This window comes from Boleophthalmus pectinirostris, unplaced genomic scaffold (assembly GCF_026225935.1).
Source record: "Boleophthalmus pectinirostris isolate CB_2022bp ecotype Guang Dong unplaced genomic scaffold, ASM2622593v1 HiC_scaffold_1, whole genome shotgun sequence".
NCBI classification, from domain to species: Eukaryota; Metazoa; Chordata; class Actinopteri; order Gobiiformes; family Gobiidae; genus Boleophthalmus; species Boleophthalmus pectinirostris.
In genome coordinates this window covers 36206599-36220222 of record NW_026570970.1, presented here as the reverse complement: position 1 = coordinate 36220222, position 13624 = coordinate 36206599, and the positions used below count along the sequence as shown (strand labels likewise).

The window sequence follows — 13624 nt, the reverse complement described above, 5'->3', positions numbered from 1 at the left end:
ACAAAAAATAAAAAAATCAAAAAAATCTGCGAGACAGCGAAAAGTGAACTGCGATAGAGGGAGGGACGAGTGTAAACCAGGTCTAAACCAGAACCGACCCAGGTCTAAACCAGGTCTAAACCAGGTCTAAACAGCGTGGAGTTCTTTGTCAGTCCTTTCACCCGCGGTTACCTGACGGTCTACTCAGGCGCACCTCCGGTGTTTCACCGCTGCTGATATTGAGGTGATTTTAGCGAATTTGTATGAAGAAAAAAACACCACTTCAATCCAGGTTAAAAAAAAACACTGTAACGCGTGTTACTCACATTTGTACCGAGTAAAATATTACTATTTTTTCCCCTGTAATGCCGAACATTACTGTGTTACAGCAAAAAGTAATGCATTACTGTAGTTCGTTACTTTTATAACGCGTTACTCCCAACACTGACCAGGACTGAACCTATGCCATGTCATTAGCGTATTATAAATATATTCACGTCGCAACCACAGAACCGATCACCAGGATTATACCAGGACTGGACTAGGACTAAACCAGGACTGGACTAGGTCTAAACCAGGACTAAACCTGGACTAAACCAGAACTGGACCAACTCTAAAGCAGGACTGAACCAGGACTAAACCAGTGCCTTTACCATAAATATATACACAACTCAACCGCTGAACCGATTGCCTGGACTACACCAGAACTGAACCAGGTCTAAACCAGGACTGAACCAGGACTAAACCAGGAGTGCAGTCGTTGAGCTGATCACCTCCTTTGATGGTTTTCTGTAATAAAAACACAAAAGTCAGTCTGGTCCATCGTTCCGAGAAAAGACGAGAAATGTCACTTGTTTCCAGGGCAACAACGTCCTGGATGCGCTTCAAGTATTTTTATCCCGTTCATCGTTCATTTTATTCACCTGACCCGCCCGTGTGTACTCACTAATACCTTCCCTTAACATTCCAGAACATTAAACCCGTTTCAGCAAATATTTACACGACCCGGTGCAGGACTCTGGTTTCCACACGACAATTCTCCATAAATATACAAAAACATGATACAAAACTTTAAGCTACAACTTGACAAACCTGATACGATGTGTGTAGTTTCATTTGCAAGATGCACGCTGATTGTGTTGTGATAGTGCTCTGAAGGGGGAGTGACTTAGGACAGAAAGCAAGCAGATGGATGGTGGGTTCAGAGGGTCAAAAATGAAAGAGAAACTTCTAAAACATGTTATTTTAAGAACAATAAAAGGTCACATGCTGATATGTGTGTTCGCGGTCCGTCTTTAAGGTCGACTTTATGATGCCCAGAAGGAAACGTGTCTTCAGCATTTGACCCGTGCTTCAGTGTCTCTGGGTTAAACCTGTCAGGAGCAGTAAGACCATTTCCAGATCTTGAATGTGTCTTGGTCAGGACTATCCCAGCTGGACGATTATTATTGTGCATGTTCTGGTGCCTGGAGAAACCCACTCGGACACAGAGAGAACATACACACTCCACCGTCTTGCTTGTCGTTCTGGAGATGTTGTTGCTTTGTTCCTTTACGTTAAGCTTGTTTATTTACATGGAGATGAGCAGATGATGCCACGAGGCCAGGTCAGATCTGTGGAGTCAGTTACTCCACTGATATAAAAAGCAGTGTTGGGAGTAACGTGTTATTAAAGTAACGAATTACTATACTGCGTTGCTTTTTGTTGTAACGCAGTAATGTTCGGCATTATAGGGGACATTTTTTTACTCGGTACAAATGTCAGTAACGCTCATTACAATGCTTTTTAATCTGGATCGAAGTGGTGGGTTTTTCGTTTTTCTTCATACAAATTTCGCCGTGATATCAGCAGCGGTGAAACACCGGAAACGCACCCGCGTAGACCGTCAGGTGACCGCGGGTGAAAGGGCCGACGCAGAACTCCACGCTCCACAGGGCGAGCTGCAGCTGACGCAATCGCGCTTTGCAGACACTCTGTTCCACGGACTCATGTTCTGTCTCATTCCAAGTTCTAGTCCAAGATTAGTCCTGGTTCAGTCCTGGTTCAGCTCTGGTTTAATCCTGGTTTAGAACTGGTTTAATTCTGGTACAGTTCTGGTTTAGTTTTGGTTTAGTCCTGGTTTAAGCCTGCTTCAGTCCTCGGTTCCGTCCTGGTTCAGTCCTGGTTTAGTCCTGGTTTAGTCCTCAGTTTAGTGCTGGTTCAGTCCTGGTTTAGTCCTGGTTTAGTCTCGGTTTAGTCCTGGTTTAGTCCTCGGTTTAGTCCTGGTTTAGTCCTCAGTTTAGTCCTGGTTCAGTCCTGTTTCAGTCCTGGTTCAGCTCTGGTTTAGTTCTGGTTCAGTCCTGGTTCAGTCCTCGGTTTAGTGCTGGTTCAGTCCTGGTTTAGTCCTGGTTTAGTCCTCAGTTTAGTCCTCGGTTTAGTCCTGGTTCCTCGTTTAGTCCTGTTCAGTCCTGGTTCAGCTCTGGTTCAGCTCTGGTTTAGTTCTGGTTCAGTCCTGGTTTAGTCCACATACGGTGCAAAAGTTCAGCATCTTCACAGTTCTTTTGGTGAGAGTAACTTAAATGTTCTGTAATAGTCATGTCATGTTTTACATTTTAAACACAGTAATATTGTAATGTAACAAATGACTTTAAAATGACAGTAACAAGTCATAAATAACACATTACAGTTTTAAAGTCACTTGCCCAACAGTGATAAACGTGTAAAGTGTGTTGTGAATCCTTTGTGACTGGTTCGTGTTCTTCCTCGTTTGTGTTTTGCAGAGATGCTGGGCACAGAGAGTCCTCCCCTGCCCCGTAGACCTCCTCTGGACCCGCGGGCCTGGCAGGAGGCCGCTCTGAAGCAGCACCTGAAGGAGACCAGGACCAGGATGAAGACGTGTCCCAGGGTCCCTGTGGTGAGACAGAAACCGGTCTGAGCTTTACTGAATCACACAGACACTTCCACAGTTTATTCTTGCACTGAGGGAGGAGTTAGGAAAAAGGAGCCTGCGTGCTTCCTTTCATAGCTCCTTTAGCGTAGGAACCTCGGGAGCTTCCTAACCGGTCGTGAAGAGCTGAGACGTCCCACAGTCCAGCGTGCTTCTCCTCGAAGGTTTAAAACACGCCCAGTCTCATCAAGAGTTTTAGAGGACAGAGCAGAAAACAGAGGACAGAGGATAGAGGAGAGGACAGAGCAGAGGACAGAGCAGAGGACAGAGGACAGAGTAGAGGAGAGGACAGAGCAGAGGACAGAGCAGAGGACAGACGACAGAGCAGAGGACAGAGGACGAGCAGAGGACAGGGCAGAGGACAGAGACAGAGGACAGAGACAGAGCAGACAGAGCAGAGGACAGAGGACAGAGGACAGAGGCAGAGACAGAGGACAGAGCAGAGGACAGGGCAGAGGACAGAGGATAGAGCAGAGGACAGAGCAGAGGACAGAGCGAAGGATAGAGGACAGAGCAGAGGACAGAACGGTGGATAGAGGACAGAGCAGAGAACAGAGGACAGAGCAGAGGACAGAGCAGACAGAGGACAGAGCAGAGGACAGAGGCAGAGGACAGAGGATAGAGCAGAGGACAGAGCGAAGGATAGAGGACAGAGCAGAGGACAGAGCAGAACAGAGGACAGAGCAGAGGACAGAGCAGAGGACAGAGGCAGAGGACAGAGCAGAGAACAGAGGACAGAGCAGAGGACAGAGCAGAGACAGAGGACAGAGCAGAGGACAGGGCAGAGGACAGAGGATAGAGCAGAGGACAGAGCGAAGGATAGAGGACAGAGCAGAGGACAGAGCAGAGAACAGAGGACAGAGCAGAGGACAGGGCAGAGAACAGAGGACAGAGGACAGAGGCAGAGGACAGAGCAGAGGACAGAGCAGAGGACAGAGGACAGAGCAGAGGACAGAGGACAGAGGACAGAGCAGAGGACAGAGGACAGAGGACAGAGCAGAGGACAGAGGACAGAGGATAGAGGACTGTGAGTAAGGAGCTCCTTCGCTTCACGTGCGTCACTGAAGTTATCAAATCCTAAACCTGAATCGTTTGGTTCTGGCTGGAGACGACACAGAGCAAGTCTTTTCAAAAACACTGAGATATGATCTTCAGGTCCACGTTCATCTAAACGCAGCGTGGAGGAGGTGGAGGAGGTGGAGGAGGAGGTGGAGGAGGTGGAGGAGGTGGACGGAGCAGGAGCCTGAGTGGAGCAGAAGTTCATGTCCTGGTTTGACTGCTCGGTGAAAGCCCCTGAGGTGTGCTAATCCTCCCAATCCATTTGCTCCATAGGATAAGTGACCCTTAAGTGAGGAATGTCGTCCCACGTTCAAACCACAAGAGCAGAGGTTCAAACCACGAAAAGGACAAAGTCTGCATCGAAATCTCTCTGACTGTGAAAGGAACTATTTTCAACAGGAAGGGCATCTGATGTAACTGGTTAGAACTGGTTTAGACCTGGTTTAATCCTGGTTCAGTCCTGGTTTAGTCCTGGTTCAGTCCCGGTTCAGTCCTGGTTCACTTCTCATTTAGATCTGGTTTAGTCCTGGTTCAGTCCAGGTTCGGATCTGGTTTAATTTTGGTTTAGTCCTGATTTAGACCTGGTTTAGTTCTGGTTTAGACCTGGTTCAGTTTTGGTTTAGTCCTGGTTTAGACCTGGTTCAGTTCTGGTTCAGCTCTAGTTTAGTCCTGGTTAAGTCCTGATTCAGTTTTGGTTTAGTACTGGTTTAGTCCTGGCTTAGTCCTGGTTAAGTCCTGGTTCAGTCCATATACGACACACAACTTCAGCATCTTCACAGTTCTTTTGGTGAGAATAATTTAAAAGTGCTGCAATAGTCGTGTCATGTTTTACATTTTAATCTGAAAACTCACAAAGCAAAAGTTCTGGACGTCGTCAAATGTACAAATGTAACCTGCCCTTTCCACTGGCTTCACTCTGTTAAAGATGCACTAAAAAAGTCCCACAGTATGGCTTTAAACTGTTCTATACTGAGATGAACAGGTGACACCAACAGGACAGGCCGAGTTACGGGTCAGATCTGTGGAGCTCCTGTCTGTCGTAACAGTCTGAATCCTGTTAGGAGTTAGGAAGGAGTTAGGAAAAGGAGCCTGCGTGCTTCCTCGGGAGCTTCCTAACCCGCCATGAGGAGCTGAGACGTCCCACAGTCCGGTGCGCAATTCAGGACAGAGGACAGAGCAGAGGACAGAGCAGAGGACAGAGCAGAAGACAGAGCAGAAGACAGAGCAGAGACAGAGCAGAGGACAGAGCAGAAGACAGAGCAGAGGACAGAGCAGAAGACAGAGGACAGAGCAGAAGAGGACAGAGCAGAGGTAGAGGACAGAGCAGAGAATAAAGGACAGTGGACAGAGGTGAGGATAGAGCAGGACAGAATCGAGGAGGAGGACAGAGCAGAGGACAGAGGTGAGGATAGAGCAGAGACAGAATCGAGGATGGAGGACAGAGCAGAGGACAAAGGACAGAGGATAGAGGACAGAGCAGAAGATAGAGGACAAGCAGAGGACAGAGCAGCAGAGATAGAGGACAGAGCAGAGGACAGGAGCAGAGGATAGAGGACAGAGCAGAGATAGACCTGAGGACACAGCAGAGGACAGAGCAGAGAATAAAGGACAGTGGACAGAGCTGAGGGACAGAATCGAGGACAGAGGACAGAGCTGAGGATAGAAGACAGAGCAGAGGACAGAGGACAGAGGACAGTGAAGAGGATAGAGGACAGACCTGAGGACAGAGCAGATCTGAGTCCACACAACGGCGCAGCTCTTCACTCCGTCGTTGTGTGGACTCAGTGTCGTGGTGTTCTTCTTTGGTCACTGATGATCGTCTCTCGTCTCTCCGCTCTGTCCCCTCGGCACAGCACCGAGCACCGAGCAACACAAAACTATCACCTACAACCAAAGACTATCGAGCCAGAGCATCACTAATAAACGTAAAACACTCACAGGCAAGACAGAGTTTCTTGCTCCGGCGTCGTGGTGCTCCGATCCGACTTGTGATCCGACTTATGGTGGTGGCTCCTCGGCAGCTCCGGGCCCACTCTCCCCTTGTCAGTGTCCTATTCTCCCTTTTATTTCCATCTCTAGCCGCCTGTACTCATTGGTCAAAAAAAGTCACATGGATTGGGATTATAGGTCGGTGATGATACAGGCTTAAAACAAATGAAATAAAATGCCACAGCAAAAAAAAAAAAAAACTGATAAAAACAGCAAATAAAAACATGCAAAATCTACTCACTCAAACCCACAATTAATAAAACAAGCCTCGCTATCAAAGATTCATAGGGTGACCATATTTCTGTTTGTGAAAACCCAGACACCTTACCGGGGGTGGGAGATGAGGCCTCGACATTCAGCTACAGTCGTCCCTCGCTATATCACGGTCTCGCCATTTCTCGCATTTTTTTGTGTGCAATTTTGCATGCTTTTTTTTTTTTAATAAATGCATATTGCATATTATGGGCGGGTAGTAATTACACACGGGTGGGTCAGGTCTAAACCAGGACTAATCTTGGACTTAAGTGAGAGAACACAGAGCAGTTTGTCTGCAAACTGCGATCGGGCAATTGCCGCACTTACCTTTGTGAGGTGCGGAGCTGAGCCGGTCCTTTCTGCTGTGGTTCAGTCGTGGATTAGTCCTTCTCTTCAGTCTTGGAATCAGTCCTAGGTTAGTCCTGGTTTAGTCTTGGTTTGGTCCGTGGCATAGGCACCGCAAAAGTTTGATATAATCTCGGGTTAATGGGCGGGTGCGTTGTTGTACTGTGCGGGTGCCGTCCTGTACTGCGGGTCTCCAAAAATGGACCCGTGCAGGACGCTGTAGGACTCCATTATGGACCGGGATGGAAAACGGAGAATTTCTTGTACAAGTCACTGTTAAATGCGCATTTCGGCATGTTGCAGACTGACCGACTGTTTGTGTCTCGCTCCTTCTGAGTCACAGAGATCTACGAGAGACGCTCAGTTTAATGCCCCTAATGAACGGTCATGAAAACCCGGACATTTGCATCACTTTATGAAAAAAAAAACAACGCTGCAAAAAATTGACATGTCCGGGGAAAAACGGACGTTTAGTCACTCTAAAGATTCGTATTTCTCTTTTTTGCAGCAGGAACAAAGATTTTATGTTACTTGGAGAAGTGTTGCCCCAAACTTCTGAGCAGTAGCTAAAATATGGGAGAATCAGTGAGCAAATATAACTTGTGAAGTCATTTACAATCTAAAAAATTATACATTTAGTCCTCCAGACCCCTGCCCCCTCACTCCAATGTTTGAAAATCGGCTGTGGACAGAGTTTCGGCGTTCAGTTCTACGTTAAAATAAGAGGGAGAAAAGCAGTTAAGCCTAATATCTTTGCACATTCTCGGTGGATCTTCTTAGTGTCAGCTCACAGTTGCGTTCATAATCGTGTTTGACAGATGATCTTAAATATGTGACCTCCGGTGACCACCCACCCGGCCGGTCCCTCTCCTCTGCAGCTGCGCGCTCGCAAACGCACTCTGAGGACGCGAACGGAGCTAAACCAGGACAAAAACACAACAACAATCCGCGAGGACGACCGCCAAGGCCTCGCTCATTAACGCCGCACAACAAGAATCCTGAAGGAAATTCCACAAACGTGAGCTAACTGCGTCCCCAGATACGAGACAGACGCGCTCGGAGCAAATATTGTTCTTAACGATAACAATCCTAATGCTGATTTATTCTTAATTACAGAAATATTGTTTATGTTATAATTTGGTGTTTTGGTTCTCAAGACGTTTATCCAATCAAGAGGCGACAGAAGAGGCTCATTTGGGTTGTCAGTCTGTGTGCAGTCGGTTTAAAGGCCCTGCTTTACTCAAAATGGATTCTTGTGCACTTTGAGCCATGTTCTAATGTTGCTTCCTCGTTGAAAACATACCTGGACTTGTGTTTTGTTTCATTCACGTATGTTTGACTAATCCTTTTTTATCAGACTCAGGTTCTGGGCCTGTTCGGCAGATTCAATATTTCCTGAAAAACACGACACGAGACAAGTGACCATAAAGTTTCTCTTTTCCTCGTTTCTGCCACATTTATTTATACAATCATGTATTTTCATTTCAATGTTCAGATTTAACAACATTTTCTTGGTTTACAATACACGCATCAAGAATCTCGGACTTCCGGTCATCGCGCAGTGCAGACTTTTGTTTCTTGTTCTGATATTGTCATATTTTAGTTTTGGGATTTGGACATCGTAATTGTGTGGTTGTTGGATCCTAACAGCGGAAAACAGCTCGAGAAATTTGTTTGCAAACTTCATAAATGCAAAAGGGAATCAGATGTGTGTGACAGCAAACTGCAAATCTGGAGTCAGATGTGTGTGACTGATCCACAGGAAGAACCAAAAAGGAAACATTTGACTGACTAAATCATCCTGAGTTTGCAGCGAACATTTTGTATGTGGAGCGACATCAAAGCAAAATCCTGATCCCTCACTCAACCTCGGTTACAAATGTAAAAAGTCAGCGCCAAAGCAAAAGGCACCAACTGTTCGCCAAGAAACACCTTCCACTGTAAAGAGACCAAGACGTGATGTTGCTGTAAAACCACAAGAACAAGAAAGTGCAGCTCAGTCTGTTTGTCTTCTGTACGTCTCACTTTACAAACGGGATCCTGCTTTGATGACGCTCCACAAAGATCCACTTTGTCAATAGACACATCCCACTGGGAAAACAAACATGGTGGTTTGATGCTAATTTTTTCAGAAAATCCTCCCCACTATGCACTGTGCAATGACCGGAAGTCTGAAATTCTTGATGTGTGTATTCACATTCATGCAATAAAATATCATGTATCAAAATCAAGAACAGTAAACATTTCATTCGATATCTCCGTTGTTTACATGTTCCCCATGACGATTTACTCCAAAACACATTTTCATCAGTTTTACACGTGCTTTTCACAACCTTTTTAAATACATAACCCCCACCTTAACGGCTCATGAATTACATGGGAGTAAGTAACCACGTACTGCTGAGTGGCTTTAAGCTTTAGCTCGAGACCTTTTGAACTTTCACTCATGAACCTCTGAACTGAACCTTTACACGTGTACACTTATAAACAATGTCAGAGCACTTTCAAACATTCTCAGTTAGAAAAGCAGGAGCTTAAAATAAATGCGCATTAAACTCAAAATGGCGCCCGTGGCCTCGTCTTGACCTGTTTTTTCACGTGTTTTTACATGGCTCAAACTTGACAAAAACACAGTATTTACCAGCTGATTTAAACTCGCACAGTTAGCTGTGGTTGTTATAGTTTATGACCCGTATAATGAGGTCATGTCGGTTTGTCAAAGTCCCGTCAGACCTCAGAAGATCAGCAGGGCCGGGCCTGGGCAGGACTTGGATGGGAGACCACTGGGAAAATCAGATCCCACAGAAGTGAAAGTGTTGTGTGTGTGAGTGAGTGAGTGAGGGGCCGATGGTGCAGACTGGCAGCCTCACTTCCATCAGTCTGCCTTTGTGGCTGCAACAGTTTCCTACTACCACGAGTGTAAACTGCATGAAGAATGATCCGTAAAGCACTTTGTGTGTCTTGAAAGGCGCTGTATAAATGCAATAATTTATTTATTAAAATGTGTTTTTTAACCTGTAAAAATTAACCTGTAACCTGTTACTGACGTGTAAAACACAGGCAAAGAAGGAGATGGGCAACTGTGACGTTTCTCTTTGCGTTTCTTCTGCCGTATTGGAGGACCTCACTATTCCGTCTCACAGAATCACGTGTCCCCTACTGGCGTGAGGATGTAATTACAGCTTAGTTAAGTTTATTATTAAAATTAGACTTCCCCAATACATACCAAAATAAAACATAATGTGAATACACGCTGCTGTGTGTCACACTTCATTATGACTCAGTCTACATCTCCAAAGCTCTAAACGAATGTCTTGAAGAGATCGTTTTGAGCTCCTTTTTACCTTTAGTTCAGTAGAGTTTGACAGTTCCCGGACTGAAATGATCCAGATGATTCTAGTGTGTGGTGTTTAAAAACACAGTGTAGCACTTCCTGTATCACCACATGACATCACAAGGTGGAACAGAGTGGAACATTACCTAAACATGCTGGTTTGTGTGTTAAACATGTGTGAATGAGACAAGACACAACTCCAGGTCTGTTTGTGATGAGGAAACACGTAACATCTCTGAACTGAATCCTCACTACCTAAAACGTTTTTATCCTTGAACCAGGAAGTGTGTGTTATCATGCTAGTGGTGCGTTACAGTGATGACACAACTCCGCTCTGGTCTCTGAAAGTTGTGAAAAGTGCTTATGAACTCATCATGATGAATAATTATGATGGTTTGAATGCAGAAGGTGAGTGAGGAAGAACTTTGGACCACTAACTGTTTTTCACATTTTAAAACAGTAAAAATCAGGTGGTGTCTTGAAAAGCAGGATGACAGGACGATACATATACACATTAACACGTTGCTCTGTTCTCTACTCAGAGGGGCCTCCACAGTGCTTTGCTCATTAACAGCGGGGCGAGGGTGTGATTCCCAGCAGTGTCTGGTCTTTGTTGTAGTGCAGTGGACACAGAGGGCAGGAGGAGCTGTTGGACGTGTGTGTGGTGCACAGAGCAGAGCGCACACTTTCTCCTGTGGGCCTCAAACCAGGACGGGAACTTGTGCAACAAACAGAAATCTAACACAAGGTCACACTAAGTACAGGAGCTTATCGCAACAACGCCTTAAAACGCCTTAAAGCAGATCTGACTCACATTAAGACTTCTCGTTAAAAAATCTGATAAATTCCTTCCTTGTCCGTCAGTGGTTCCTGGATTTGGGTGGGGTTCTCTGTGTTGGTGACATGTTCTGTTTTAGAACTCAGCATTCCTCTATTTTTGTTTTCAACTTTTTTTTTTTTTTTTTTTTTTTTTTATTCCATAACTGTTACCTAGCAACCATGATGTAAACTGGGCCAAAACCCTCTAACATGCACAGAGATTATTTCACTAAAATATAAGAAAACACTTTCATTTGGCTGATATGATGTTGTGTTTCTTGTGTAAATTGTGCTAAACTTTTGGGTTCCATCCATCCATTCATCCATTTTCTTGAGCTTATCCGGGACTCCCGAGGGAGAACTCCCGAGGGAGAACTCCCGAGGGAGAACTCCCGAGGGAGAACTCCCGAGGGAGAACTCCCGAGGGAGGTGTTTTGGAGGAGGCATGATGCCTGAGCCACCTCAGCTGCTCCTCCAAGCTTTTTTCATGTGGGTTGAAAAAAATTCTCACCCACCACTTGTCGGGCCAATAAATATTCATGTCCACACGACAATGGAGCACAGAGTGGAAACGATGTAATACATCTGCCACACCTGTATGTGGTGCTGTTAACAGGATACAACCAGAGCCACTGGACACAATACTACAAAGAGCACATGCACATAATTATATATAATATTATGATAATAATGACAAATAAACTGTGTATAGATTAAGAGGTTTTGATGCAACAGTGCAAATAAACTTAGAAGTGTCTGCAGCACAAACTCAACTCAACTGTTGTTGTTATGGATGTTACCGGTTGTTGCGCGGGGTTCTCTTCTGGACATGTGGCGATGACGGTGTCATGACGTCATGGTTTTTCTAAAAGCTGCAGTTTGCTTATCCACACAAAAACGCAACGCCGACGTTCTCAGATTTCTCCATTATTGAACCGGTTTTCAAAAGACACAGTTTTCACCCACCCAAAACGCTGGTTCCGTGTGGACGAAAGGTCAGAACGAACAAAAACTTCACCATTTCAGCCAAAAAACTTTGCTGTGTGGACACCTCTTAAATATAGTTATATGTTAGCAGTTAATAGCCCATAAAAGTCAAATAACTCCTCTTGAATGGAAAATAACTTACTAACACAGTCTTGTCCTGTGTAGAGCGCGTGTCAGATGGAGCTGGACAGAGTGATGGAGGCAGTGGCTAAAATCACGACGGAGGACCACAGGGGACCTCTGGAGAATCTTTCTGAGCTCAAGTTCCCAAACTGCGACCGTTTTGGCCTCTACAACATCAAACAGGTGAGACATCGCTCCACACACACACTCTCTGTACATCATCAAACAGGTGAGACATCGCTCCACACACACACACTCTCTGTACATCATCAAACAGGTGAGACATCGCTCCACACACACACTCTCTGTACATCATCAAACAGGTGAGACATCGCTCCACACACACACTCTCTGTACATCATCAAACAGGTGAGACATCGCTCCACACACACACTCTCTGTACATCATCAAACAGGTGAGACATCGCTCCACACACACACTCTCTGTACAGTTCCCCATGTGTTTGTTTTCTGTAAATACTGATTCATCTGCCTGTCTGTTATTGACCAGTGTCTGCTTCACTGTTTGATTTTCTAACTTTCTGTTGGTTAAATCAACAATTTTCTGAAGCCCTGTGAGGTAATTTTCACTATGCAATAACATAAATAAATAATAAAATGAATTAAACATTAAACAGGTGAGACATCGTGTGATATTACATTACATTAATTCAGGACCTACACTTCAGTTTTGTTTTCTCAATCATTATTATCCAACAAAAATATAAAATAACAATAAGAGGCAAGATAACAATATATTAAAAAAATAAATAAAATCACTTGCAGTTTAAAATATACTGAAATGAGTAGAGGAGTACTATTTTACCCATTTTATAATCTTCATAGCCTTAAATATCAAAAATCCATGTATCATTCGTTCATTCGTTTTTCAATATAAAACCAAAAATAAGAAAATGAAAAAAAAAAAAAAAAACAGTTTTCTTCATTATTTGTCTCCAAAACCAAAATGAAAAAATATGGATAATGATTTGTTTTTTCAGTTTTCGATTTTGTGTTTAAATGAAGAATGGAAAAAAACGGATAATGGCCGTTTCCCGTTTACGTGACTTCCATGACTGTGATGCCGGACTTTTGCGCCGCATATGGACTGAACCAGGACTGATCCAGGTCCGGGACCAGACCAGAAGCAGACCAGGACTGAGACCGGGACCAGACCGAGACTGAGACCGGGACTGAGACCGGGACCAGACCGAGACTGAGACCGGGACTGAGACCGGGACCAGACCGAGACTGAGACCGGGACTGAGACCGGGACCAGACCGAGACTGAGACCGGGACTGAGACCGGGACCAGACTGAGACTGAAACCGATGCCAGGCCGGGACCAGACCAGGACCAAACCGGAGGCTCAGAGCCCACTGCAGGGCCGGAGCTCAAAGCTGAGGCTCGGAGTCCGCTTTAGTCCCACTCTGATCCCACTCCAGTCCCGCTCCGGTCCCGGACCTGGATCAGTCCTGGTTCAATCACGGTAGTCACGTAAACGGGAATCTGTTTTTATCCATTCTTCATTTAAACACAAAATCGAAAACTGAAAAAATGAATCATTATCTGTTTTTTATCTCCGCCAAGGAGGTTATGTTTTTGCCGGCGTTTGCCTGTTCTGATCACTTTGAAATTTTAGTTAACATTGTGGTAAATGGGGCCAAAAAGTTTGTTTCTCAATATCTCGGTTAATTATTGACCAAACCCCATGAAATTTGACTCAGGGATGGACAATGGGATCCTCTTTCATATTCCAAAGGCTGATCTGGATCTGATCCAGAAGACTGATTTTATCGCAATTTATATA

At 44.9% G+C, this 13624-nt stretch overlaps 1 protein-coding gene across 2 annotated transcripts in view; it reads left to right on the top strand.

The window, feature by feature from the left end:
• LOC110175843 (insulin-like growth factor-binding protein 2-B) overlaps positions 1 to 13624 on the top strand; it is a 52726-nt gene that overhangs the window by 13361 nt on the left and 25741 nt on the right. Inside the window, exons 2-3 of one of the 2 annotated variants that reach the window (XM_020942061.2) lie at positions 2739 to 2872; positions 11859 to 11999. In XM_020942061.2, the coding sequence (XP_020797720.1) occupies positions 2739 to 2872; positions 11859 to 11999 (275 nt within the window). Of the gene's footprint in view, positions 1 to 2738; positions 2888 to 11858; positions 12000 to 13624 lie in introns of both variants that reach the window. The other variant, XM_020942060.2, reaches the window with a different exon arrangement.